General features: G+C 38.7%; 1 protein-coding gene across 4 annotated transcripts in view; it reads right to left on the reverse strand.

The window, feature by feature from the left end:
- The window catches only part of FAM13C (family with sequence similarity 13 member C), a 126,876-nt gene that overhangs the window by 47,326 nt on the left and 52,994 nt on the right, over positions 1 to 26,556 (reverse strand). For 3 of the 4 annotated variants that reach the window (XM_075758792.1, XM_075758793.1, XM_075758791.1), the window contains exons 1-2: positions 5,337 to 5,463; positions 430 to 486 (exon numbers count right to left, since the gene is read on the reverse strand). In XM_075758792.1, coding sequence (XP_075614907.1) covers positions 430 to 486; positions 5,337 to 5,398 — 119 coding nt within the window. In that variant the 5' untranslated portion in view covers positions 5,399 to 5,463. Of the gene's footprint in view, positions 1 to 429; positions 487 to 5,336; positions 5,464 to 26,556 lie in introns of those variants that run through there. The other variant, XM_075758789.1, reaches the window with a different exon arrangement.

Here is a 26,556-nt window from a genome sequence, read left to right on the forward strand (position 1 = left end):
CAAGAATACTTCAGTTAAATTACAATTTGAAGGATTTTTTTTTCACAGAGACACTCAGCAACGAGCATATCCTTTCACAGTTGCAAAACTCCACTTACTACTACTTTGAACCAGCTGCTGTACAGTAAAATTCAATGTATTAGCATCAGAGCAGCATCTGAATGAAAGTAATGACGTGAAGTTCAGAACACAGACCGTAATATATTTACTTACATAACAACAACAGTAATTAATCTTAATATTGTTTACACATTAGTATACAAGAAAAAAAAATACACTTCCCAGAAATACTAATAGCTTTAGCAGGTAATACCCCAGAAATTCTACATTCTCTTGAGAATAAACATTTCTTTCTAATGGTTTAACAGAATCACTCTGACAGCTTTATTTGTTGCCAACAAATTTCAGACAAAATTTGCAGTAGAATACCTGGGGCTGGAACTGGCTGCTTGATCTTCATGTGCAGAGTCTGAATCCCCATCACACCTTGAAAATAGATACAAAATAATTGCTGATTTTCTGCCAGATGCAGAGATATAGCTTTTAACAACATGACAGTGCAGCTCAAAGTATAAACACATTTCTCCTCCTCACACCTTAGCTGGGGTCATTTAATGCCATAGCTGCTCAAGGGAAGAAGAGCATTTGAGATGTTAAGTGTACACAATTTGGTATACCATTTTCAGCCAGATGGAAATAATGATGACATAGAACTAAGATGTTATCATAAAAATTACAGGAAAATTACAGCAAACTCTGTATTTTAATTGCTTATAGTATACTTCCTGTTAAAAAAAAAAAAAAGTAATTAGAAACACTTAGCTAATGGTGTTTTTCTCCTAGACTCACAAAAATATTAACTACAGTAGAGCAGTCATTCTTTGTGCAGCAGGAAAAAGAATGCCCAAATAAAAGTGATCATTAGTCTTAAAAAGTGAACTAGCAGAATTTTTAAGATGCCTGAAGAATCATAGTCAATTACATCCCCTTAAGTTACAGACAACAGAATTGTCATAAGGCTGCCTAATCAAAAGATAAGTCTGGATAAATATGCTAACCACTCGGCATTGAACGCTGTATTGTGCAGCATGGCTGAACTTTGCAGAATGATAGAACTGCAATGCCTATGAGCAGTCTTTCTTCAAATAAACATAGATATATACGCATACACTCCTAACAAATACGCATACACTCTTTTTAGGCATTATTTCTGGGGAAAAGTTGGGGCCCTCTCGTCACCCTCTGTTCATACTCACAGGGCACAGACACTGAGCAGGCCTGGATCACTTGAAGTTTGCTGGCAGAGGAATCTCTTCATTATGGGGGAAGCAGCCTGTACTTCACTGACTTGTAAAATTTTCAGAAGAGCTGCCCCACTTTGGACAGAGCACATTAAGTGACAAATTCATAGCTCTGCGTTGCAATTTGATGGCAAGGTTTGTAATATATTCCTCTTTCCCACCAGTCTTCTGCTAGTATTTTTATCAAAAGCCAGACTGCAGCAGAAAATATTTAAAGGGACACTCAAGTGTTTACACTTCCTGAATACATTAGCGTATGGATGAAAGCATTTGCTGCTTGCAACTGGAACAAATTAGTACAGTTGCAGATCCCCCCTAATCACACAATATTCCTGCAGTGGGTGCAGGGAAGACAGGGGCTGATGTATGAAATGGATAAATTAACTGAGGAAATCTGGTTGCCTTTGCCTCTGGATGCCAGCCACACCTTCCCTTCTGGTCGATACTGATTACCTTATGGGTATCTGACATCAGCAGAAAGGTGTGAGGATAGGACGTACTGGGGGTATGAAGAAAGAAGCCCAGTACAAAAGGAATCTGGAACCTGGATAGAAAACACGATGGAAAATTTCACAGGGAGAAAAACGTAGCAAGGAAATACACTGTGAGGAGACAGTGCCAAGGTCAGAGCTGGATGGACAGAGCTCCCAGCACAGACATGAGAGTAGGGTAAGATGCCACCAGGCGTGTTGTGCACCATAGGCCAAGCCACAGTCACCAATGTATGGGGACCCTCTAAAGGGACAAATCTCCCCCTCCTGCACGTGCCACAGGAAGAGAAGGTGGGAGGAAGTAGCTCTGCTACCAGCTTCACTCACCCCCTCCTCTCACCAGTTGTCACACTTGGCAGTCTTCAGTCCTGAAAGACCATTTTGGTGACTGGGAAGACAGATGACTGAGCACAGGTCCATCAGCCAAATGTATGTATGCATACTTGTGTGTATACTCCTTAACTTGGGGAAGTGCCCTGGGGGTTGCTTTCCCTGAGTTGGCTGTAATAAGGTGACCCTGAGAGGTAGAGATCCTTACTTAGCATCCAGCAACTGATAAAAGTCATAAAACAAGACAGAACTTATAAACAACATAAGTGAGGATGGCAACATGTATTTGAATAACTGGAGAGCAGTAGATAGGAAAGATAAGCAATAATGAGTCAGAGAAGACCATGTCCATCATGTAATAAAAAAAAATTATGAGGAAGTTCAGAAGCAACACACTCTGACATTGTTAATAGAAATTTTTCTCTTTGTAAGAACAAATATTAACCAAGAAAGTTCACTCACACAAGACAGTGCTTAAGGCTAAGACCATAGCAGGACCTTTAAAAATATGAATCCATGATACAATGTAAATATCCATCATTAAAGCAGAGAGTGTTTTTACCTTGGCTTCTTTAAGAAATGTAGCTTATGTGTTCATGTCACTTGTCTCCACATATCAACACAGACATGCATACACTCCTCTCTCCTCTCACCAGTAACTTGTAAATTTTGTTGTCCAACTTTAGCTATATTTAACAGATAGAGGAATATTCAAGACTTTGGTAAGTTTTGTGAAAGCTTGTGGCCACATAGTAGTGTTCCCACCAACCCAAAGTGAGCAGCATCTCACTTATTCCTAAAACATCAGAGAATACGCCAAGGCAGCTTCAAGTCATAAATCCATATGGGGTGAAGCTTGCACTGGGCAGGAAGTATGTCTTTTGACAAAACCAGTGATGTGAATCCTTTTCCTTCAGTGCCCAATCTAACCACTGACTGATGGATTTATCTCTTAAAAGTAAGTACATCCATTACTGATCTTATGGCACTGGCCAGAGACAGGGCAGAGATGGGATCCCAGTCTAGATGGACTGCTGCTCTGACTCTTTATAGCATTCTGGTTTAATGGGATAAGCTTTTTTAACTTTCTTCCATTTTCACCTTTCCATAGGAGCCATTTCAGTACAACTTGAAAACTGCTCCCTTTTGCTGACTTGACCTTTAAGATGTTCACATGAACAACTTCAAAACCAGGCTGCACGCATGGCTTGCTGGAAGCTTAGCAGCCCCAACCACTTGCCTTGTCTGGAGAAATGTTCCTGAAAGTATTGTATCACTGATTTTATATTATTCAGGAAGCCCTGATTTTGCCTTTGCCACAAGGAAAGACAGAAATTGTCAAATGGGGATGTCTAAAGTTGCATGGCAAGCTCTCTCTTTATTCTGCTAAATAAAAGTAACCTATTTTCAGATATGGCCAGCACAAACAACTAGTGCTGAAATCAGGAAAAATTATGTATCCTCAGCAGTTCTCAAAAACAGGCTTTGGGGGGAGGATCTAAACAGGATTTAGGGAAATCAACTCTGGAAACCAAATTTGTTCATTCGGACAATGATTTTCAGATATCATTGTTCCCTTGCTTTGTTTTTTGAAAGCATTTTTCTACTTCTATGTTTGGGAAGATAAGATTAAAATTTAAAGCCCCTGAAACACAACCAACAACAGCTTAAATGAGGGGGAGTCACCTGCCAGGCAATGCCTGGCCCAGCCCCAGCTCTGCCATGCTGCTACCTCTTGGCTCAGCACAGCACAGCACCGTCTGCACTCCTCTCCCTTTCCCCAGGGACAGTGCTGGCACGACGCAGTCAGCTTTTATGCCATCCTGCCCCTTGTCTTAATGGTCTCATGAAGCACCACAGAGAAAGGCCATCACCTTCAAGTCCCAGAAACCTCAAGGGTGAGGCAGACACAGGGGCTGCTCCAGGGCAATCTCTATGGGAAACAATGGATGTAGTCAGGGGCAGAGAAAAGGGAAGGAGGGAAAAAATACGAAAAATATACTACCTGTAATCTGGTTATTCTTCTGTGAAGGGGGAGCATCCCCAAATTTTACAGACCACAATTCACTGCTTAACTAACAGGGACACAGGAAAACCATAAAAAATGATTTAATGATTTATTAGCTCCTGTTACATCTTTCTATATCTGCCAAAATCACACAAAAAGAGTGACTATGTTAAAATATTAAATAAAGCAGGACAGTGTAAACAAATAAAGTGAAGCAGTGTATGAGAGGGAAATTATTTGGATTCCTATGAAATGTTACTTTTCCTGTAGTGATTTTGACAATACTTAGGGATGGTTCAGATGATTGCAACCTGGCCTTCTTTCAGAATATATCCTGTCCCCACAACACTTAGGCAAACAGCTCACTGTCCAGCTAGAGTTTTTTAAATTATGAGCATTTTAGCAGTGTAAAGCTCACCTAACACACAAACAAATCTATAAATCATTTCCTTCCTGAGAAACTGCTTGGCACATTACTGCTGAAGAATCTTCCCTAAAAGCTTTGGAAACAATCAAAAGCATGTAAAATAAAAATGTAGAGAACACCAAAATTGAAGTGGTTTAGACTGAAATAAAACAAAGATCATTGCTTTTGTAATAGTTCCTAAAGTCTTTGCCTTCTAACTTTCTCATGTTCACCCTTGTCTGTTGTCTCTGTAAAACAACAACAAAAAAAATCAACATATATATCCCTATGATTGTGATATATATGAAAGGTTTTCTAAAGAGTTTATGGAATTGATTACAAAGAAATGATGTATTTGGTACTTGGCCTGTCTAAATAATGTACAGTTATTTTTTTCAAAATATTTGCAAATAATTCTTTTTTCTAATAATGCTTGCAGGAAGTACAGACCATGTGTTCTTAGAAAACTGACATACTTGTGTCTGTCAAGATCATCAGTACCAGAAATGAGCAATATTTTCACAAGAGATTTATCATGCAAACATGAAAATCATGCATTTAAACATGTGTGATATGCATCAAACATATATTCTCTCAGAAAGGTATCTCACTGTAAATGGTCACAGAGCATACATGTAAAGGCAGTTTTTGCATCCAGTCCTTCTCAAACAGTCAATAATAGATTACAGAAAACTGAATCAAAATACATGACAGATAACTTGGGACTTCTCACATCTACTTACAATTATTCTCTACAGTAACTAAACTCAAATAAGGACATCTTTAAAGTGTTCACTTACTCTGCTAAAGCTGTTGTGTTGAAGGAATTATCCTGAATGCTGAAACAAAAACAAGAAAACATCAGCTAATTCAGCAAGGCAGGCAGGCTCCCTGTATCCTTCTCAGTTGTAGGAACACATGCACAAACATGGCATTGCAAGGCAAGTCTCTGTGTGTTAGCTCTACATGCACGACCGTACCTTCAGCTGCTCTGCACATGCTCATAATCAAGGAACCATAGGGATTAGTCCTACAACACTCCCAAAGCCCATCCAGCAGCGCTTTGAATTAAGACAGGGATGCAGGTAGTCTGTGAGTCTCAGAAAGGGATCATATTCTTTTATAACTGCAGTAGTGCTGCTAATAAAGGCTGCGGTTTACAAACAAGTATTTGGCATTCTGTCCTTTAAACATTTGCTCTATGTAACTGGCTCATCAAACACAGTTGTTTTTATTACTTAAATAGGGTTGCTCTGCTAAGATCTCTGGAGGTTTTTTCTTCTTGTTTAGTGGTCTCTTACACACTCAGCTCACAGTCAAACCCCAGGGGAAGCTATGAAAAAATAATCTAGCAGAAAGGACAGTTCAAGTAGCAAAAGGTTATTAAGCTAACAGCAAGCAATAGATGAAACCATTCCTATGAAAGGAAGAGGCTGCTGTGCTCCTGCAACAAAATGTTTCAGACCTGATGTAATACATTCAGTAAGGGTCAGCTCAGGATACGGTACACTGCCAGTTTTGAGGCAGTGGTGGAATTCCCCCTCAAACACCACCTCTCAAATCCAGTAAATACACTGTTGGATCATACTGAAATCTTACAGCAGCAGAAAAAAAAAAAAAAAAATCTCACTGCAACATAACAGAGCTAGGATTTTTTTGTTTGTTTGGGTGGGGGAGGAGAAGGCAATGCAGACAACAGCATCTTATGAGCACTCCTGTTTGTGACAATGGCACCTCGTAGACAACAGCACCAAGCAGAGCAGGGATACAGAGAGGCGCCGTGTCTGCCTCCCCGCAGCAGCTTGTGCCACTGCGTGGTGTTGACACACATTTCCCAGGCAGCAGTAGCAGCAGCCACAGCCATGACAACTTCCCTTCTCTCACCAGCAGCGCTAAAAATGTATCTTCACCTCTTCCCAGCCTTCCTCACCTGCTTGTACATAGTTTTGCTCTTTTCTTTCCCATATTTGTATACATATGTCAATTTATATAATGGCACAGATTACCTGGGGATCAGAATATCACAGCCAGTCTATAGGGAATTCCGCCCTACAGAGTAGAAGGTTTTATGAGAGAAGGCTGAACAGAAAAGCTAAATTTAAAGGGTAGCATTTAGAGTCTTGCCTTAGACCTAAAATTTCAAAATTTTTCTCTTCTTGTTTCCAGTTTCTTAGGTCTGACCATACAAATATGAATTTCTTTATTGTTTTTCTATTTGCAGGAGAGCACCTGAACAAAAGGTACACTTCTAGCTGTTGTGACAATCAAAAACTCAATTTACATGCTCAAGAAGTAGAGGGTCATTAAAAAAATCTGATATTACTTTTAATAAACAGATTTCAAAATGCTTAACTGCTTGACTCTTGATTTTTTAATGGTTAGGCTAGGTTTACAACTAGCATTTCAAGTGTGTAATGGAAGAATCACAACTTTTTTTCAGAAAATCACATTGATAAGCATCACAGCCTGGTTAGAGTAAAGCTTAAAGAGAGACTGGGTATTTAACCCCACTCCCTGCATACACCCACACAAGAAGGGGAGTGAACACAGAATGCTCTTGTAAATATAACTTCTCCATTTCTACATGCAAAAGTTAAGGTCAAGTTCTCTGCTAATTCACATGCTGTGCAAACTTAATGCAGGGCTTTGTTGTTATTACTAGTAATAGAATATGATTGAAGATCAGTTTGGAAAACGGGGATGCTTTGGACTGAGACCAAGTTTAAAATGTCATCACTTTTCCATTGTTTAGTCTGAACTTCAGTGATATACAGCTGTTGCTAAATCTTTTCTAGGCAAACACTTCACATTTATTGCAGGTCACTCACAAACTTCCATTTGTTTTAAAGATGATGCTTGACCAGCGTTAGTGGATAGTCTCTTCTTGTAAGGTTGTGAAATCATTCAACACAAAACAAACTTCATGTAAAACAGAATAGTATTAATAAATACATGAAAGTAAAGGCCAGTTAAACCCAGAATCCTGTTTCAGAGCTCATCTCCCAGTCATACAGATGAAGCCATCCTGCTCCTGGGAGAACCTGAGGGACCAACTACCATAGACACACAATAACTTCTTTTCCTCACAGAAGGAAGTAATTTCTTTTTAGCAGCAAAAGATCATTTCACCAACAACACTGGCTTGAGCCTATTGGCTGACCCCACTTCCTTTTACTTGTTTCCTGTCAATGTGGTCTGGGTGAGACTAGAGCAGGCAAAGAGCCCCTGGCCTTACCCCACCTTACAAGGAACAGCCAAAGATGCTTGAACCTGCATCCCTGTTTCCAAGTTCCAGGCACAGGGGAAACACAATACTGCTGTTACCTCCCATTTTCAATAATGACATTAAAGCCAATTAGGTCTGTAATGCTGTAAAACACCACTCTTCAACATATTGCAATTCTCACTGCCAGATATATTTCATCACCACAGCCAGATGGCGTGTCAGGTCTCCCATCATCCTGAAGTCCTGATGAAAATAATGCTACACCTGTATGTGAAGTAAGCTTTGGAGTTCACCACTGAGTAGCAGATATACTTTTAAGGACTTTGTATTTTGAAGTCATTAAAACATCTTTCTGAAATTCTGAAAATAAAAGCTTTAAATCAAAAACCAGTTTTTTTCTCATTTATGCTGAAGTGATTCATATTTTTGCAATATCCTATCTACGGAGAGGCACTTTCTCTGTTAAAAAACTTCCCATTTTATACCCAGATTTGTTCTTACCCTCTTTTGCTAAATATTGATCAAGTATCACGTCAGCTCTCAGCTGACAACAAAAATGTCAGAGACCTCCAAAGCAAACACCTACATATATTTTGGAGATACCAGGATTCAGAAATACGAGGCTCTTCACTTCTGAAAATTTGACTAACATACTGCCTATTTATGGCTGACAAACAGATTGGCATAGGAATTCCATTCTTTATTTGGTTTGTAACACCAAGACAATTACTGCTAGGTCAGGATTGAAACAGGAATCACTTAGCCTCCAGCTCAGTTTTGCATGTAGTAGACACATGCTCAATATAAATGATAGATTCATAAGCTCAGAACAGCATTAGTTGGCACTATAAACATGTATCAGGCAGTGAATGCTTTACAAAGACAGAATGGTCTAGGTGCAGAAGACTGCAAAAGAGAGAGGTAGTGATACAAAAGTGGGCAGTACTAGTTCTGGCTTCAGAAGAACAGAAGAGAGTGCAACAATCAAGATCAAAAGGCCAAAAGAAAAGGAGGGATGGTGAAGCTTGCCAAACTACACTTGTCTAGATGGCCACAAACACACACACACCCCGCTGCAGACTTTGTGGCAGCTTGGTTTCACCTGCAGAACAGAATCTTTGCCTCAATTTCCAGAATTTGCTCATCTCGGTAAATGACTGTGTTCTCTTAAGGGCATTTCTGACTCATGTAAATGATGAGGCCTTTCAGCCTCAACTACAGAATGATGAAGAATTTGTATTGGGAAATAAACTGTATGTTTAGAGGAAGAATTACATGTTTTCAAAGAACTCTAAACTCTCCAAGGTTCTGGAAAAGTTAGTATTTCTGCTGTTAATATCTACTATCCAATGACAAATTCAGTGCAAACCTATAGGGTATGATTAGCATTTATTGCAAAACTATTTTCTTTATTATTATTTGTTATTCCACAGAGTCCAAAGTGCTTGTGCTGAAATTGCTGCATCAGAGGCAATTACATTTTGCACTATGGTTAGGCCATACAAGGCACCTGCACTAGACGCTCTGGAGGAACATGGGAGACAGTATGGCACGCTGTGTGTGACAAGGAGCCCAAGGCGACTCCCTCCAGCTCTGGAGAGAAGTTACTCATGTTCCACTACCCAGATAAGGGGGAAGTTGGAATGATCTCCCCCCTACTGTCTCTCTGTACGAAGTCAAGTCATCCCTGCCAGAACCAGCTGAGCTCAGAGACTCATAAAAATATTGAGCAAATTTGTTTGCCTTGGAGTATGTGTGCTCCTGCCAAGTAGCAATACCCTGAAGTGCTCCAACAGTCCTTCATCTCCCTCTCAAATTGTACCAACAAGGAGACACATTCACTCCTACCTGTATGTATACACAGCATGTGCTTTCATGGACAAAATATATTCAACTCTGCCAAGGAACAGATTAAATATGTTTGCTTGCCAGGTCATACTGCTACTTCTGAGGTCACGCTTAAGACAGAACAGAAAACAAACTGAGGGACTCCTAGTAACTAATCTCTGCCTTCAGCAAGTCCATTCTCTTCCAACAAATAGGACTTTCTTATGGGATAAAAGCAGGGGTCATTCTGCAGCAAAACGTTAGCACTGTGGATCATTTCAGTGCCTTGCCCTTTCTTCAAAAGTGACTCTGCAGCATACTTTTGCTATTTTCCAATGAGTAAGGCATAAACCAAGGAGCTGCCATGTGAGACAGAAGTCACATGCCTCTTTCCTGTAGTGATAAATGCTGAATGCTACACTCTGTAGCTCAAAATATTCATGTGTTCACTGACTCGCTTTCTTGATGTGCAGTCTGCCTTTTTATGGGTAATTCTCAGAGACATCAGAAAACATCTTCAGACAAATTAAACTAAAATACAGCAATTACATATAGGAGCCAGTTGGTGAGCACTCAGTCCGGTTTCTGTATCTTTCATTTTCTCAGTGACCTAATTAGCACATCATCTGAGTGAATGGACCTGGGGGGTGGGGTGGGGGGGGGAAGCATTCAGCTGATCTTGCTGTATGTCTTAAAATGCACAGACAAGCTCGTGCAGGAAGAGACTCGAGCTGAGCATAGGTGCAGACACAGTTGTCATAATCCAATCAAGGGCAATTCCATAAAGCGTATCTATATATTGAGTTGTATAAAGCTTTGTGCAACTTCAGAGACCTTCAGGGTTAGCTTTTCTGAAGATATTTTAGTGAGCAATCAAACTGCACATACTTCGCTATGCAGGCCTTCTAAGCTGTGGGCCCATGAAACCCATCCACATTCCCATAGTACACCCAAGCTTGCACTGGGAGAGGTACATCTACCCTGTAGTTCAAAAGATACAGCCATATATCAGTCAGATCCCTGCTCTTTTAAAGGAAAAAATATCATGGAAATGCACAATTTTGTGCAGATTGGAAATTCTGATTTGTGAACCACTTCAGTCCCATCACTTGGGTTACATTTCTGCAGCTCAGGTGCACACACCTGAGCAAGCACTAACCCTGCCAACGGGGAAACCTCCCAAGAACACTAAGCTCCCTGCCGGAAGGCTACACTACTACTGGTGCCCTGGTTAATTAGCATAAGCCTACTTCATATAGGTCTGCTGACTTGAGTAAGTGTGCTGAGCTGGAAGTATAGAACTGTGCCTCTAATTTTGTTATTAAAGAACAAGCTGCTTTATGAAATCCCATCACCTCTCTTGAAAATCTCTGTAGAGATGCCCAAGAATCATTATCCAGCATGCACTAGGCTGCATGATAAATCCGACTGTACCAGTAAAACTGGTGCTAGTGACTGAGCCACTACAGGCACTAAAACTTGCTTGAGTGCAGTCATCCACGGCAGATAATGTAATACTGTCCACAGATGACAAAACTATTTCCAGCAGGTTTACACCAAAGTCAGGCTAGACTCAATACAGCACTAATTCAAATTCAGTTTTTCCTCTGAGCATTGCAAGATGGGGAAAAATACACACACACACACCCCCTCCCAAATCTACTGAGGTGCCCAGAATGCTTCAAAAGATCACCACACCTAAAAGTAAACATTCTTATTTAAGAAGCCTTGATCGTTACCACTACTTAAGAAAATATCAGAGTTGCAAGAATGACCTCTCTGAATTAATCTAGTGTGTCTGCAAGCTCACCATGTTCCCTTTGCTTGTGATTGTAGGAAGAGAAGAGAGGCAAATAAAGGCAAAGACATGGTACAAAATAAAACTTCTTCCCTGGAGCAGAGCATGCATGGGGAATGTGTTTAGATAACGGCAGCAATGGTGGGGTTTTGGTTTGTTTTGGTGAGGTTTTGGTGGTGGTGTTGGCTTTTTAAAACACTGTTCCCTCTGTTTTGTTCGAGCTATCTCGTAGTGCAGGAATGCTGCCGGGTCATGTTCCTCCTTTACACTCACGGTCTGATTATTTTAAAGGCCTACTAAAACCCAACAGAAAACATTACCAGTATTAATTAATATTATATATAGTAAAGTTATTAAAAGGAATTAGCATCTTGTGAATGTCAAATTTAAGGAAAGCCAGAATTAGGAAATTCTATACTTTGTGTTCCTTCATCTGAAGAGAACCGCAGAGAACTAGACAGCTTAGCCACGAAGAGATTTCAAATCTCACATGTTCAAGAATTTCCTTTTCTTTCTAAGTGTGCAGACCTTGCTGAACAATTTGAATGTGATCATATAGGTAGAGGCCAGACTGTAATTTATGAGCAAGAATGCCAAATTAAGGTTTAAATGCATAGGTTTCCCAGCATTTTCCAATACAAAATTAAATGGAAAGGTAAACTTGAGCTAAACCACATTCTCAAAAAGTTGAATATTTTAAGGTAAAGGGAAAACCAAACAAATAATTGCTCATACATTCCAAAAACATTAATGCCTTTTTCTGTTGGGTCTGTAGATGAGTGAAGCCACACAATTTGGTTCTTGTTAAGCCCAGATACGAGAAAGACATATGCAACTTATGTAAGAAGGTGCCCTCATGATTCTTGTTTGTTTCTTGGGGAGATGACCATTGCCATCTACAGCAATGCTGATTATGTTGGGTAATCTATTTGTTTTCTGAAAGTAAAAAATAAACAAGAAAGCACATGCTTTTTTCCTCAGATTTCCCTTTGCAGAGGTCTTCCTCACCACCTGGGAATCCAGTTGTGTAACCTGTGTGCACATACACACACATAAGCATGCATGTATAAACATGTTTATGTTTCTTCTAAACATCTATTCACAGAACCATAAAGCTAAAAGACTTCAGTATTTGCCTTTTTCCACATCTGTCTGTAATAGTGCACTTACTTGTGAGGTACTTTGCAAATTTTTCTCACTATCCTCCAGGTAACTAGTAGCGTAGTACATACTACCTTGGTTCACCCATAGCTTTATCTTCCCAGCAGCACAGAAGCCAGAATGATATAAAACAAAATCTATACCAATGTAGAAGTCACATAACAAAACCAACTTACAGCAATTGCTGCCTAATATCAGAGCTTATTCTTAGTGACATATAGGCAACACCTCTTTAATTAGCATTATCAAAGAGCTCCATTATCAGCAACTATGTATTTTCAAAGGGCATCTGGCCTTCTCCCCAAGCATGCACTGTGCATCACATGACAACCACTGATTAGTCCTATTGATGTCTGAGGGACAGTGCAGGTAACATTAAAAAGTCACACTGAACTCCCTCTAAGACTCTTCCTAGTTTATAAAATACATGTGTGTGTGTATTTCCACGCTCTGACTACGGAAAACACCAACAGGCTGCTGTCAGAGAGCTGGGCAGCTGTACTGGGGGTCTGTGCAAAGCCATGCTAGTTTATACCACCCAGGTATGTTGCCCACAATATTTATAGCCCAGCAGGGCTGATCCCTTTGATCTGATGTGCCTGAATACTTTTCGGGTATAAAGCCACACAGACCCTTCAAGTTCTTGAATATTTCTTTTTCATAGTTTGCTCCCTACTTTCTAATCTTGTTACACTGCAGGAAAATCTAACTGGTACAGACAGATTATAAAGTATTAACATATAAGCTAATCAGAGATAGGAAGTGTAAAACTACACCATTGCGTGACACTTAGCTTCAACACAAACTACGTTCTATTTATGAATTTAGATCATACTCAGAGAATTCTGAATAACCACTACTGTTTGTGTGACACCAAGAGTGATTACTAAAATACAGAAAGAGAATAGTAATAAATGCAGTTACAAAAGTATAAACTGCAAATTAAGACTCTTGTAGCATAATAAATATGCTTCTCATTTGGAAATGAAAGAAAATACATGCAGTAACACATGGATGTTTAGGAGTGAATTTAGCTTTACACTGCACTACTCTGCACATTTGAAATCTCTGAAAAACTAAAAATAACATTGCTTCTTACATCTGAAAAAACAAGGAATTTCCATTTACACACACCAGATACAATTGTACGAGACACATGATCCCACAAAGAGCTTTTACCCCATTCACTGCAGTCAGTATCTTTATACATATGAATCTTGTTACTCCTTTGTTGAGTGTTTATTAATTTCAGGGGCTAGTAGGGTCAGAAGAGAAGTTGATGTCATTAAGTCAAAATTGATGTAATGTGTTTATTTACATGTCCTTTCTGAACTTGCCGCATGAGTCACATGAATATAAGACCAAGACAGATTCAACTTTTCACAGACCCCTGTGGAGCCCCCTCTGAGCCATGGTAAAAGCCTATCAAGAACTGCATTTAGTTAACTTATCTCTGGCTGTCAATTCAGCATAATATTTCTTCCCAACCATCTTACATCTCATAGAGAGGAAAAGCTGTCCACATGGCAAACAATTTTGGACAGGGGGGAAAAGACAGAAAATGTGGTGGGCAAAAGGAATGAAACTGATATTGGAGGACATAATAGGAAGGCATGAACAAAATCCAGAATAAATACAACCAACAACATAAGCAAACAACCACACAGTAAAGGGCAGCTGGGGGAGGTGTCTCCACTTCTGGGCATTAACTTATGTGTGTTTGTGAGGGTATATGAAGCTCTAGTTGCTTATTCTCATTTCCACCATGAAAAATGCATGGTAATGAATCCCACCTTTTTCTTCCTTTTTTTTTTTTTTTAAATGTTTTTTCTGAATTTCTATTCACTATAATGTATAGTCAATGATACTTGAAAACCACTGATTCAGACCATTAACTTTTCCAATATCATGATCTTTGACATCAGAAAATCTCATCAGTTATGGCATATTCCCCTGCACTTGTATTTCACTGAAATTCCATGAATAAGCCACTCAATATTAGCAGTCACGGTCAATGGTCAACTCCTCCTCAGATTGTACCTCGCTGTTTTAATTTCTTCTCATAGCAAGTAGTCCTCCTCTATTTGGCTTTTATTTCTATCCAGGCTTATGATCTGTGCTAGTGTCCTACCACCTACTATTTTAACTTACCAGAGGGACAATGCAGCGCTCCTTAGTACAGATAAGTTTTTTCTTCCAAAGTTTGAGAAAATGTTTAACTCTCAACACATTTTAGTTTGTTTTGTTTTTCCTAGTGAGCAAAATATTTTTCTTTTTTCTTTTAGATTGAGGGAAAGACAGAGGAAATTCTATTTCACCCAAACATACGTTCTCAGCAGATTATGTCTTTCAACACAATAAAACAGCCAGAACAGGACACAGCACTCACAGAAATTAAATAATACAATCCTGTTACATAATATTCATCTTTGTGGCATAAAACCAGAACCCTACAGAAAATATAAGTAAATGGCACAGAGATGTCTTATACACATTTGAATTTACCTTCTTATTACTTAAAAGCATTTTCTTTTGTATAATGGTTGTTTGGGGAAGAGATAAACCTGTGGCAGGCACTGAAACATAGGGAACACAGGAGCTAATTTCTTTACAAAGCTGAGGAAATATCCACAAAACCACACACCATCTGTACTCTTGGCTTTTTATTCTCCTGCCGCACTGCAGGAGTGTGTGTGCTTTTATATTGTGAGGTGGCTTGGTTCCCTTGCTGTACAAGAAATACCCTGAGATAGCACTGAGCTCAAGCACGTTTGCAGACATGCCCTGTACCAGGGCCACTGGGGCATCTCCATTGCTTAGGTAATGGAGTTTCTTCCCCTAAATACCAAGATCTGAGTTCTGACATAGCCAGACCACAGGTGATCTACCATCCATGGCACCACAGAAATACAACAGCCCATGATTTTCACGGGGCCAAGCTTTGCAGCAATTTCCAACTCCTAAGGGGAGGTTCCCTTCCAAGGACCAAGACAGATCTCACTTAATGAGACTTTGCAAAAGACCTGTCTTTTCACTCTGACTTAGAATGTCTTACGGAGGTCTCCAGAATTAGTTCAGTAAACTGCTGTAGCACACACAGAGGACAGCAGTCAGTCCTTCAGTTATAAAATGCATTCCATGTTCTCTTTTTAAGTCGGTTATTCATTTTAATATGTTCTCATCCCAGGTTAGCAACAGCTTTTAGGGCTCAAAAAGAATTTGAAAGCAAGAATTTTCTCTGGGATGACCTTGTGCAGCTTTACAACAACTGATGACACTGAACAAATGACCCCTTCTTACATAAATTTGGTCCCAACGAAAACTATTTGTGACTCAAGTATTTCCTGCATAGATGTGCTGAAAGGAAGCAAAAGCACATGGGAAAGCCATTTATGCAGGAAGCAGCTTTACCACTTCGCTATCTATTGCAATAGTTCTGTTCCAAAAGGACAGTGAAAACTACTTTTCCCTTTTGAGGCATTTAAATCCTTTGTTGTAAAGCACATTGAGTGCTCTTCATGACATCATCACATTTTCTAACTGAAATTGTCTGTCCCCTGACCTCTTTGGTAAACTAGAGAAAAATGTTTTGGGTTTTACATTATTTGGCAGAGAAGTAAAAATGAGAAAGACATTTTCATTCTAATTTTAATAATATTTTTCATCTAGCAGTCATACAGCACCAATCAGCAAGATACCAGCGATGGAAGAAAGCTTTATTTCTAGGTGAGCTATCCATTTTTTGAAAGAATAAGAGTCTAGAAAAATTCTCAGAAGCAGAGCCAGTGAAAAATAACAAATAATCCTTGAAACCGTGACTGTAATATCTTTTTTTTTCTATAAAGATTACAAGGAAATGATGCCTTGCCTTTATATTAATAAAAATGCTGACAGTACTTATTAAAAAGTAGCAATGAATATTGTGGTCTAAATGTAGGCATATTCAGGAATATTCAGAGCTACAGTAACTTCCCTCTCTTTGCTGATGCTTGAAGAACTACAGCCTATATTTTCCAAGCCAAATCTAGGCTTCCAAACCCACATTTAAGCACCTACACAGTTTCAGACTAATTTTAGGTAGCCACGAAGCTGAAAATATTTGGCCAACACATATTATGCTAATTTTGTGTCTAGAATGGTGGTTGTAAAGCTCTGGGATTATGCCTAACACAACAGCTCTATTGATACACGTTCACTGCAAATATGGAAGGAAAAACCCAGCACAACAAAACCCACCTTCAACAGTTATTAAGCCATCAACTTAGTTACTATCTCAGGATGTATTTGTGCCCCCATCGTCCCTTGTTTTTTTCTGTTCCTCACAGATCATCTCCGTTCTTTATAACTACCCCAAAGCTTCTGTCTTAGCCACTACTGGTGGCAAAAGGGCTAATATAAACCTTGATGACTATTAGTATCTCCTACTAACCCCCCCAGAAATGATGCAAATCATGGATTGACAGTAAGGTCCCTTACTTGCTTGTCTATCTCCTTGACTCAACACTTGGCACATATTTCATTGCTTGTTTCGTGCAACCAGCTACTCAAGAGTTTTGAAAGAACAGGCCAGATAATGACATTGTAAACTGCCCAGTACAAAAATACATTCAGACAGGGCATCACACAGAGAAGGGAAAAGCCATTCTCCAAAGCAGTAATAGTTCTTAATACAGCATTACTCATAGCTGCGTGGAGAAACAGGAAAACCAGATAATCTATAGCTACCAAAAAGTAAGCATGACTCAATTCGAATGACTCATGGTTGTGACTAACCTGTTTAATAGCTCTCTTTTAAAAAGTCAGCCTTTAAATCATTTCTGCCTATTCTTTCCCAATTGCCTTGCCATAATTTTAAAAAGATTACCAAAGCACAATCACAGTGTAGATCTAAGCAAATCACAATGATATATAAATGTATCTTAAAGCTTTAAATAAAACACATAAGTAAGTGTTAGGAAAGCATATTTGTCTAGAATCTAGCACATTATTTCTTAGTCAAACATAAGGCAAATACAACTGAACACCAGACTGGAGGGATAAAGGGTTGAGTCATCCTGCTATCAGGTGCCTGCTCCCCGCCTGCAGGTGCTCTACAACTCATTGCTCAATCGCATTATAGTTTTGCACAGTGAATTTCAAGCAGAATAAAAAAGTACCTGAGTCCTCTCTCAGAAGCAAATGCAGATAAGGTCAGGAATAACAATGCTTTTAAGGAGAGCTTGAGGAACAGTTATCTTCTGGCAAAAATAATGTTGCGTTTTTAAATCAACAGGGATATTAAATCTATAAAAGAGAGGAAAGTTTAGAGTTCATTCATTGTCAGCCCACTCTTCAATACAGGGTAAACATTCCTCTGCATATGCCATTAAAATTAATCCCACTATTTAAAAACTTTTATAAACACATAAATACTGATTGCACCTGTGATGTAGAGTAGGCAAATTAACTTATTACTGGTCCATTTTTACAAATAGTCATATGCCAAAGTCAAACAGCAAGTAGGCAGGAGACAAGGAACTAAATCAAACGTATTCTTCAAGTGCATCACCAAAGAAAGCTTTTTAATTTCAATGCTTCCACAAAGTGTCCTGTCACCCTTTGCAGCAAATGGTGTTCGTATCCACCCAAGGCAGCCAGCACTAACTGAAAAGGCTGTGAAATCACCTGAAGAGACATACTGAAATTGCCCATTATATGGTGCTGTAATTCATCTGCTATTCTACTCTATCATTTGGTGAATCTATAAAGGTACCATGTTTCAAAATTACACTTACTTACATCTAAAACGACACATACAATAAATCATCCATGTAACATTTGTCAAGAGTCTCTAAGCAGGTTTATCTGACATTGCCACTAATGGGAAAGAGGATTAATGGGCTTTGTTATTATTTATTACCCTCCCCTTGACTGTAGAAAACCCAGTTTATTTCCCCAAGTAGTTGGTAAAGGCCTTGATCCGAATCCCTACTCACAGCTTTAGGTGGGAGAAGCACAAGAAAGGGAAAGGTTTGTGCTGTCACTTGAGGGATCATGCAGTAACCATGGACATACTGTAGGGAGCATTTGATTGATTAACAACTGCTGTAGACTAGTCAAGCATCTGTCTCTACTATCTGGGAGAAAATTTCCAGGTAATTTGTCAGAAAATGTTTACTTATGTATGCTGATGAACTCCTGAGTTTCCATGATCCTCAGCATCCTCACTTCCTTGCTTGTGCACTGTACGCTTTTCAACAAATCTGAAACTGTTTCATACTCAAAAGTATGATAAACTGATTACAATTAATGCAGCAGTCATTGTGATAAACCACATAATAGGGCTTCAGGAGTTTCATCTGATGCATCAAATCTGCAGAGGCTCTGTAAATAACAAATATGCCAATGCACACATATTCAAGCTCTCACCCAAATACCTTTTGGCTCACAGCAAAATACAACTATTTCCTCAGTTTATTTTTAGGAGGTGGTCGTTTAATTTTCTGGGAAAAATTACATTATGCAAAAACTATATTATGCAACCCTTCATTTCATTAATATTTTGTTTGTTGGCAAAAGCCTGTTCCCATTTTCAAAATCCATTATGGATGTAGGGAATGATGCCCATGAAAAGGATGAGTCATAACACTGCTGCCACTTGAAACGAATAATCATCAACTTTTTTCACAATGTCATCTGATCTGTGCAAAAAATAACTTTCCACTTTAACAGGAAAACTTTGAGAAACAGTAAAACTGGAAAGACGTCTCCGATTTAGTCTCGAAAAACAGTGACATTTTCCCATATTGTTTAATAGTAGTCTTAGCAAAATGAAATATTTATTATCAGTAGCAATCTGTTTACACAGCAATACAAAGTACACAACTAGAATAACAGCGGGACATACTCCCTCCCACAGCAGTGAAACTACATACAAAACCTAACATACACACAAAAGAATTAGTAAGAATTTCAGAGAGTGAGGAATCCCTGCAGATCTCAGTCAGCTATTTGGACAGGCTTTTTTTACCTGGCTGTATTGTAACAGTCTGCAAAACCTGCAAATGAAAAGTCACAACAGCTACCCTTGAGCTTGATTCTCAATCATCTCATATAGTGAGTTACATAGGACTTCATCAGTAACAGGCAGTTCCCCTGCTCCAGAAGCACAGCCCTGAGATATGCACACAATAGCCAAAGCATGCAGCGGCCCTCTTCTCCAACCTCATATATGTAGTTTCCTGGAAAGCTACCAAGTTGTTAGTATGTTAGATGGGAGATTCCTCACTGTGGAGCTCCTAGGAGATTAGTAGCTAGATTAGCCTCATGCAACAGAAAGTTCTGTTTTGCTGTACAGATACCCTAAAATTACCTTGCTATCTCCTACATTTTTGTTGTATTCTCTTCACCTGCTTCATCTCCCACTTGCAAAGCTGCTGGTCTCCTCAGGCTCTCAGGGGGACAAAATTTAGAAGTTGTTACTTAAGGTGTCTCTTTGGCAATTAAAGATTTTAAGGAAATAACCTCAAAACTTCTTTATATATAAGCAGACCGCCTGGTTCTTCCACAAGTCAGAAGGAGGCAAGTAGCATGTCTCCTTCCAACTTAGGACCATTGCCATCATTTTAAAGTGTTATTATACCATCAATGTAGACAGCACCATTTCTTGGTGCACAGCAGTCATCTAAGGCATGAAACATCCTAAGAATCTTAAGAATCACATAGTTCCCGTATCTCAACCCATCAACCAGCCATCTGTGTTTCTATATATGTTTCCACAGTGCGCAGTTTTCAGAATATAATTTTTGCTATTGCTTAGGTCAACAAGACATATTCCTTAGCAGGAAGAAGTCACCCAATTCTAAGATTAAAAACAACCACACAATTTTGAGAATCTGAAAACCTGTCATTAATCTAGCAAAACATTCCTGTAAATCCATTTCAGATATAGACACAGGCAACATCTACATAACAAAGTACCTTTCTGCTACCACTCACACAAATACCAATTAGAAATATATCAGCTCTATTTGAATGGAGCTTCGTATTACTTACTTTGAACTGTTTTTAACATGACTTTGTTAAATCCCTAGATATTGAATATGAGCTTGAATATTCTCTTCCAATTGCTATTCAAAGTAAGATCAAAATTGAAAAGGTCTGGAGCCATAAACAAAGACATGAAAAAAGTGTTGCTGCTTCCTTAAAAATCAGTCTAAGAGAATTGAAAGGGACAAAAAAAATTTAGCGTCTGGCAGGGCTGTGCTGATGCTCTTTAGTTTACTGACACTGTCAGTACACCCAGCCCCTTGTTCCACCCACCAAGTATGCAAAAAAGCCTTTTGACTGTGGGACCAAAACCAGATTCAGGGAGGGTAAAAAAAGGGAGAAATGGCACTGCTCTTACACCTGAAAAAAATTAAAAGATAATGAATTGTTAGGGGTGAGGACAAATAACACCTGTTAAAAGATTAAAAAGGGTAGAAGTATCTCAGTTCATGATTGTCAAGAAGGCTGACAAAACCTGAATTGTTCAAGTGGGTTGGGAAGATGCGCTGAAAGAAACAGAGGAGGGGGGAATCAATCTCATGTTGAACTTGAAAAAGACAGAGAATTGAAAGGACCGAATCTTGATAAGTTTTCCATAAGCACAAAAAGAATTAATTATAACTGAAATATTAGACTAGAAGAGAAAGCACTGATAAGAGGCAAGGTAATTTATCATTCCTGTATTTATAGACAGACATAAATCCCTTTTTTTTTTCCCCAAAAACCTGTAATAAAGACCCTGCAAACCAAATTCTTTAGATGAGCTATCTTATGAGTGACCTATTCTTACTGTCCATTGTAAAGACACTGTCATGCCTGACATCGTTTCCAGCTGTATCCAAAAACAGGCTGTAGGATCTCTGAAAATTTGCAAATCTGATTAATCCAGGGCAGACATTTGGGTTGCTAACTATGCTTGGTTTATTTTGCATTTCATTCCAAAAAAATTGTAGATGTTGCACTATCTTTTTCATTGAATTAATGCTTGGAAATATGCATGACCATAAAAAGCCATCTGGTAATTCTAGCCAGGGAATCAGGCCCAGTGACTGCTCTTTAACCTTAGCACCCTAGATAGTTAGGATTCAACATTTATGAAATAGATACACAGACAGTAACATATGCAAACAGGAAAACACAATCTGCATTTCTCCTTTGTTTGTATATTCATTAAACTGGATTTCTGCATGTGCAAATGATCAGTTGGTTGCCTAAGTATGTGTGCAATACTTATTTGCATTAAATCATGATAAAACAAATGCAAATTATAGGGGAACCAGACATTTTTTCATATTCCCTATTTTGATCTTCTGGCAGATTGCTAATACTCTGGGTTTTAGAATATTCTATGGAGTACAGTTTATAACTTAACCTCTGTGAATTTGGAACAATTAGAAATAATTACAGAACTGACTGATAAGAACTTGGATGAAAATTAAAATTAGAATTACCATAAAATTAAAAAGACATATTTTTGTAACCATTTTCCTTTCTGGATGTGATAAAAGCTAGTTTGACTTAAAAAAAAAAAGTTTTCGTTTATTAACAGAGTTGTATGAATCTTTTTTTTCTTATACAACTACCTCAGATGAGTATACGATTTATACTTTGATTTATATTTATATCAGCCACAGCCAGATTTACATTTTAATTCATTCTCTTCTGTTGCCAGCTCTGATTTGCAGATGTTGTGCACACAGGTTTTCACTCTAAAACAGAAGCAGAAACTCTGGCATGTTCCATGCTTGGAAGACATTCATATCTGCAAGGATAGAGGTTAAACAGATAGGACAGATGGGCAGATAAGACTGGGGGACAGAAGTAAATTAGGGCTTGATGTTACCTGAGTACCAATTTATTTGGAAGCTAGTATGCTTTCAACAGTGCAGCATAAAGGAGTCATTTTCTCTAGTTAAAATACTTCTGTCCAGCTGGATTGAAATATTTCAGTAATACTCATAATGGCTTGGGTTTTTTTCTTTAAAAATGTTTGATTTTTGTGAAATGCTAATGCATGAAATGCGAATGTGCCCAGCTAATTTACACAGTGCCTAAGAGCAACCCTTGTATGGATTTCTAGAACTAAACTAAAACCACACTTGTTCAGAACTCCATCAGTTAGTCATCAGTGAGAAACCGATGAAAAAAAGAAGTGAAAAGTACCAAGACAGTAACTATTTTTATCCTAAATAAAACATTTCCATTTGGAGATATTTTAAAGGGAAAAAAAAAAAAAAGAAATAGTTTCATAGAGTGACTTACAAAGGAAAAGTAAGAAAAGTGATGCTTACCCTCTCCCTATCCTTCTTTTCTCAGTCTCTCAACCTCCTACTGTTCCCATAATTCATGCACAAATGGTACCAGGAATCACTGCTCAATGTGTCTGTCCCGGAGTGTGAATACAAACTTTGCCTGTTCATCTCCAGACAGTTTGCCCCAAACTGTGGGCTACAGAGAATTAATCGCTCCTGACCTCTCCTTTTAAACTGTTCTAGATTGTACCATAACCTCAATACAAGGGAGGATTAGGACTCTGGATGCATCTCTTAGTTTAGTGACACCCACTTGCCCACATGAATCCCATTCCCCAAACTTAAACATTACGGAAATGTTTCAATGAACTTAGAAAAGAAAAATTACTTGGGAGGTTAGGGACTAAACTTTTCATCAAATGTGATCTTCATAACACTGTACATTTAGTCAGTATATTATTCTATTTACAAGGCAAAGTAAAGCTCTGACTAAAATATACATTGCTGAACAGAAACACAGCCAAGTCAGCCTCTGGCTGGAGATGACCTGAAATTGATTCAAACATCCTAGCACTAAGTATGTCTCACTTGAGACATAATGCCAGCCAACAGGAAAGAGTAGTTCAGGCGCTCCTGTGCCATTCCTGCTTTCTGAATGCATCCTCACATACGACCACGTTCAATAAATCTGTTCATCACTTGTGGGGAGGGATGTCATACCCTGAGCTCCTGTGCTAGTGTTACCACACCAGTGAAAAACAAATAGATACTCTTCTGGTGTATGAGGCAAAGATGTGTCAATCTTTATCCACAGCAACTTTGTCAGATAAAATTAAAAGCCCAGTGCCTTTCAACAGAGATACTACAAAGCAGTCAATGCCCTCCCTCAGCAGGCTACTAAACAGACATTTAGACATTTATTTTGCAGACAAATCCTAGATTATACTCTGTCATCTGAGCTAACTAAAAGACTTTTATTTAGAGTAGTATGACATAGTAAGAAGTAATAAGTGCAGCTTAAACCTGCAATTGCATTGCTTCCAGCCAGTTCATTGCATGGGCAAAGAAAGAATTGTCACAAAAGTAAGTATGTATATAGATACATCCAGTTCTAGTTTCTAATTTTCACCACTAAAGGCATCAGAGATTTAAAATTGGCACCATAACTCAGATATTTCAGGGGCACTGAGTTTAATGTTCTTACCACTTGCAACAACTTTCAGGACCAACATCATTTTACAAGTAATGGTATTCATTAGAATACTAATGGCGCTCAGTTTCATCAAAGAAATAGTGTGCATAAAGCTGTTTTAAGGTCAAATCCAGCACACAGTCACGAATGAAACAGAAGGGCTATAAAGAGAGAACCAATTCAAGATGGAAGTTTAATTTTGACTGACACAAATCAGAAGTGTGGGTTAATGAATTATTCCCAGTGAAGTAAATAAATGAGATGTTCTTCCTGCCTGGTGTACTGTAGACATTTTCACTTAATATTTCACATCAGATGGATGAATCACATGTGTCTTGATCTTTCTGCATGGAAAACCTTGACTCATCTTCCCAGTCACTACTAAAAACCTTAGCATAACACTCTGATAAGCAACAAGCACAGAGAAACTTATAAAAAAGTATTTGCTTATCAACAGTTATAAGTATTTTTAACTGAATATCTGTTTAAAAAGGTGAAACCAGAAGCAACATGCTCTGAAGCCACTTAATGTTACAGCAAGCTGTGCTCAACACACCACCTTGGTGGGACGTGACAAGGGTGATATGATCTATCGCTGAGTCCTGCATGGCTTCGAATCACCTGCAGGTCAACTGACACTGTGTTCAGGTACCCAAAGCTATACAGGTCTTTGCATACAACAGTTACATCCCATATAGCTAGAGCAGAATGGCTGTTATGCCCCTCAGCTCTAACGTGCCCAGCATACTCCAGGCTACCAGATGCTGCAATGCAGACTTGTTTTGCCTGTCTACATGTTCTCTGGGAAACTGATCCAGCTAATTTATGGCCACTAGACCATCAGAGCATCATAAACTACTTTCTCAAGTCCTAGTGATGGGTTGCATTAATTTTATTAAAACACAAATTTCACATTAGATTTTTGATCTGTTCTTTTGACAAAACCACTAATGCTCAGACAGATAATTTTCATCAAGCATGCATTATTTTCTGCTGGGATACAGTATATATTCTGTTCCAAATTACATAAAGCCTCTGTGCAAACTGATGATATATTATCCCCTGTGATACCTTTATGTACCATAAACAGTCCCAGAGTCCCTAAATTATTCAGCATGGTGTACTTCAGAAGCAGAATTTGCTCATATTTCTTTAGGTGAAATGTAGTTGGAAACCAAGTGGTTCTATTTAACCCTTTCCCCAGTAAAGCAGGGCTCATTTGGTTAACTTTAAGCAAAAGAAATATATCTTTTCTTTTGGACTTCACTTTCATATTTTAAACTAATCTAAGAGGTCTGACTCACCCTATTTTACCTTCGGTTCAAGCCTCACAAATAAGCACATCACAAAAGCTAAGGAACTATGACAGCTGACAAAAAGCACTGTGTAGTTGAAGATAAAGAAGAGAGACAAATTAGTTAAGTGCTGAAGTAAATTGTCCAGGGATGTTGCTCAATCTCCATCTCTGGTGGAGAGATCAGGTTAGACAAATGTCTGTAAGGAGTGTTTTAAGTGGAGTTTACATTGCCTTTGGGCAGAAGTATGGATTAGATGACCTCCTGAGGTTTCTTTCAGATCTGTGTGTCTATGAATATAGCAGCATTAATTGCTGTCTGTCTTTGGAGTAGCCTTCATGGCCCTTTTAATTCTCAGGATGACATTCAAGAACTGCAGCTACTATAGCAACATCACAGAGCTACTTCACCTTCTTCTACAGGGGAAAAGGACAATCAGTAATAGTTCTGAGACTTGCTATAACATGTGCATTTTTTTCTTCAGCTGACTATATCTTACCAGATAAGACAAAGCGTTTTAAAGGATTTCAAGCAACAGGCTTTCTAGTTGGCTGGCAAAACCTTTATAAATCATCTAGCAAGAAGCAAAAAGCTATGTAGTTCCAGGGTTCAAGGAGACAAGAGTTTGAGAGCTGCTTGAAGGGAATGAGGACTAAGAAGGGAAGGCCTTTTGCACCTGTGGGCTCCTGGCACTGCCTCAAGGCCATCTGTGCAAAAACGTGTGGGAAGGAGAGCGTTATCCATTCAATGTATTAAACGTTTTTTCTGTTCCGTTCTGCTTTGGTGCACTTCTTCTCAAAAGCCTGTCACCATTCAAAACAGCTACTACAAACTAAAATCATGCTTTCCATTTTAAAATTTCCTTAGTAGGAGCTAAAGGATGGTAATAACAGCATGAAAATCAGGCATCCGTTTTTATCACCTCCTCACTGCCCAACATCTCCAGGCCAGGTTTTCAATTTCTTTGTTGGCATCCACAGCAGACATGTTTCAGGAACACACAGTTCTGTGCAAGCAAGAAATCCAGAGATACAGGCAGTGGGGCAAGCAGACAGAAACTGATACTGTAACTCTTGTGCATTTTGGAAAAGAAAAAAAAAAAAAGAGAAATTTTTTTACTAATTATTTCTTACCCTGAAACTACCTAAACTATGGCTTGAAACTAATAGGCAAACTGCAGGAGAAAGCATATCCAGAGCTCAGTTTTTCTTTTTTTCACTATATACCTCAAAGTAAATGAC

The sequence above is a fragment of the Balearica regulorum genome, chromosome 7, assembly GCF_011004875.1.
Source record: "Balearica regulorum gibbericeps isolate bBalReg1 chromosome 7, bBalReg1.pri, whole genome shotgun sequence".
In the NCBI taxonomy this organism is placed as follows: domain Eukaryota; kingdom Metazoa; phylum Chordata; class Aves; order Gruiformes; family Gruidae; genus Balearica; species Balearica regulorum.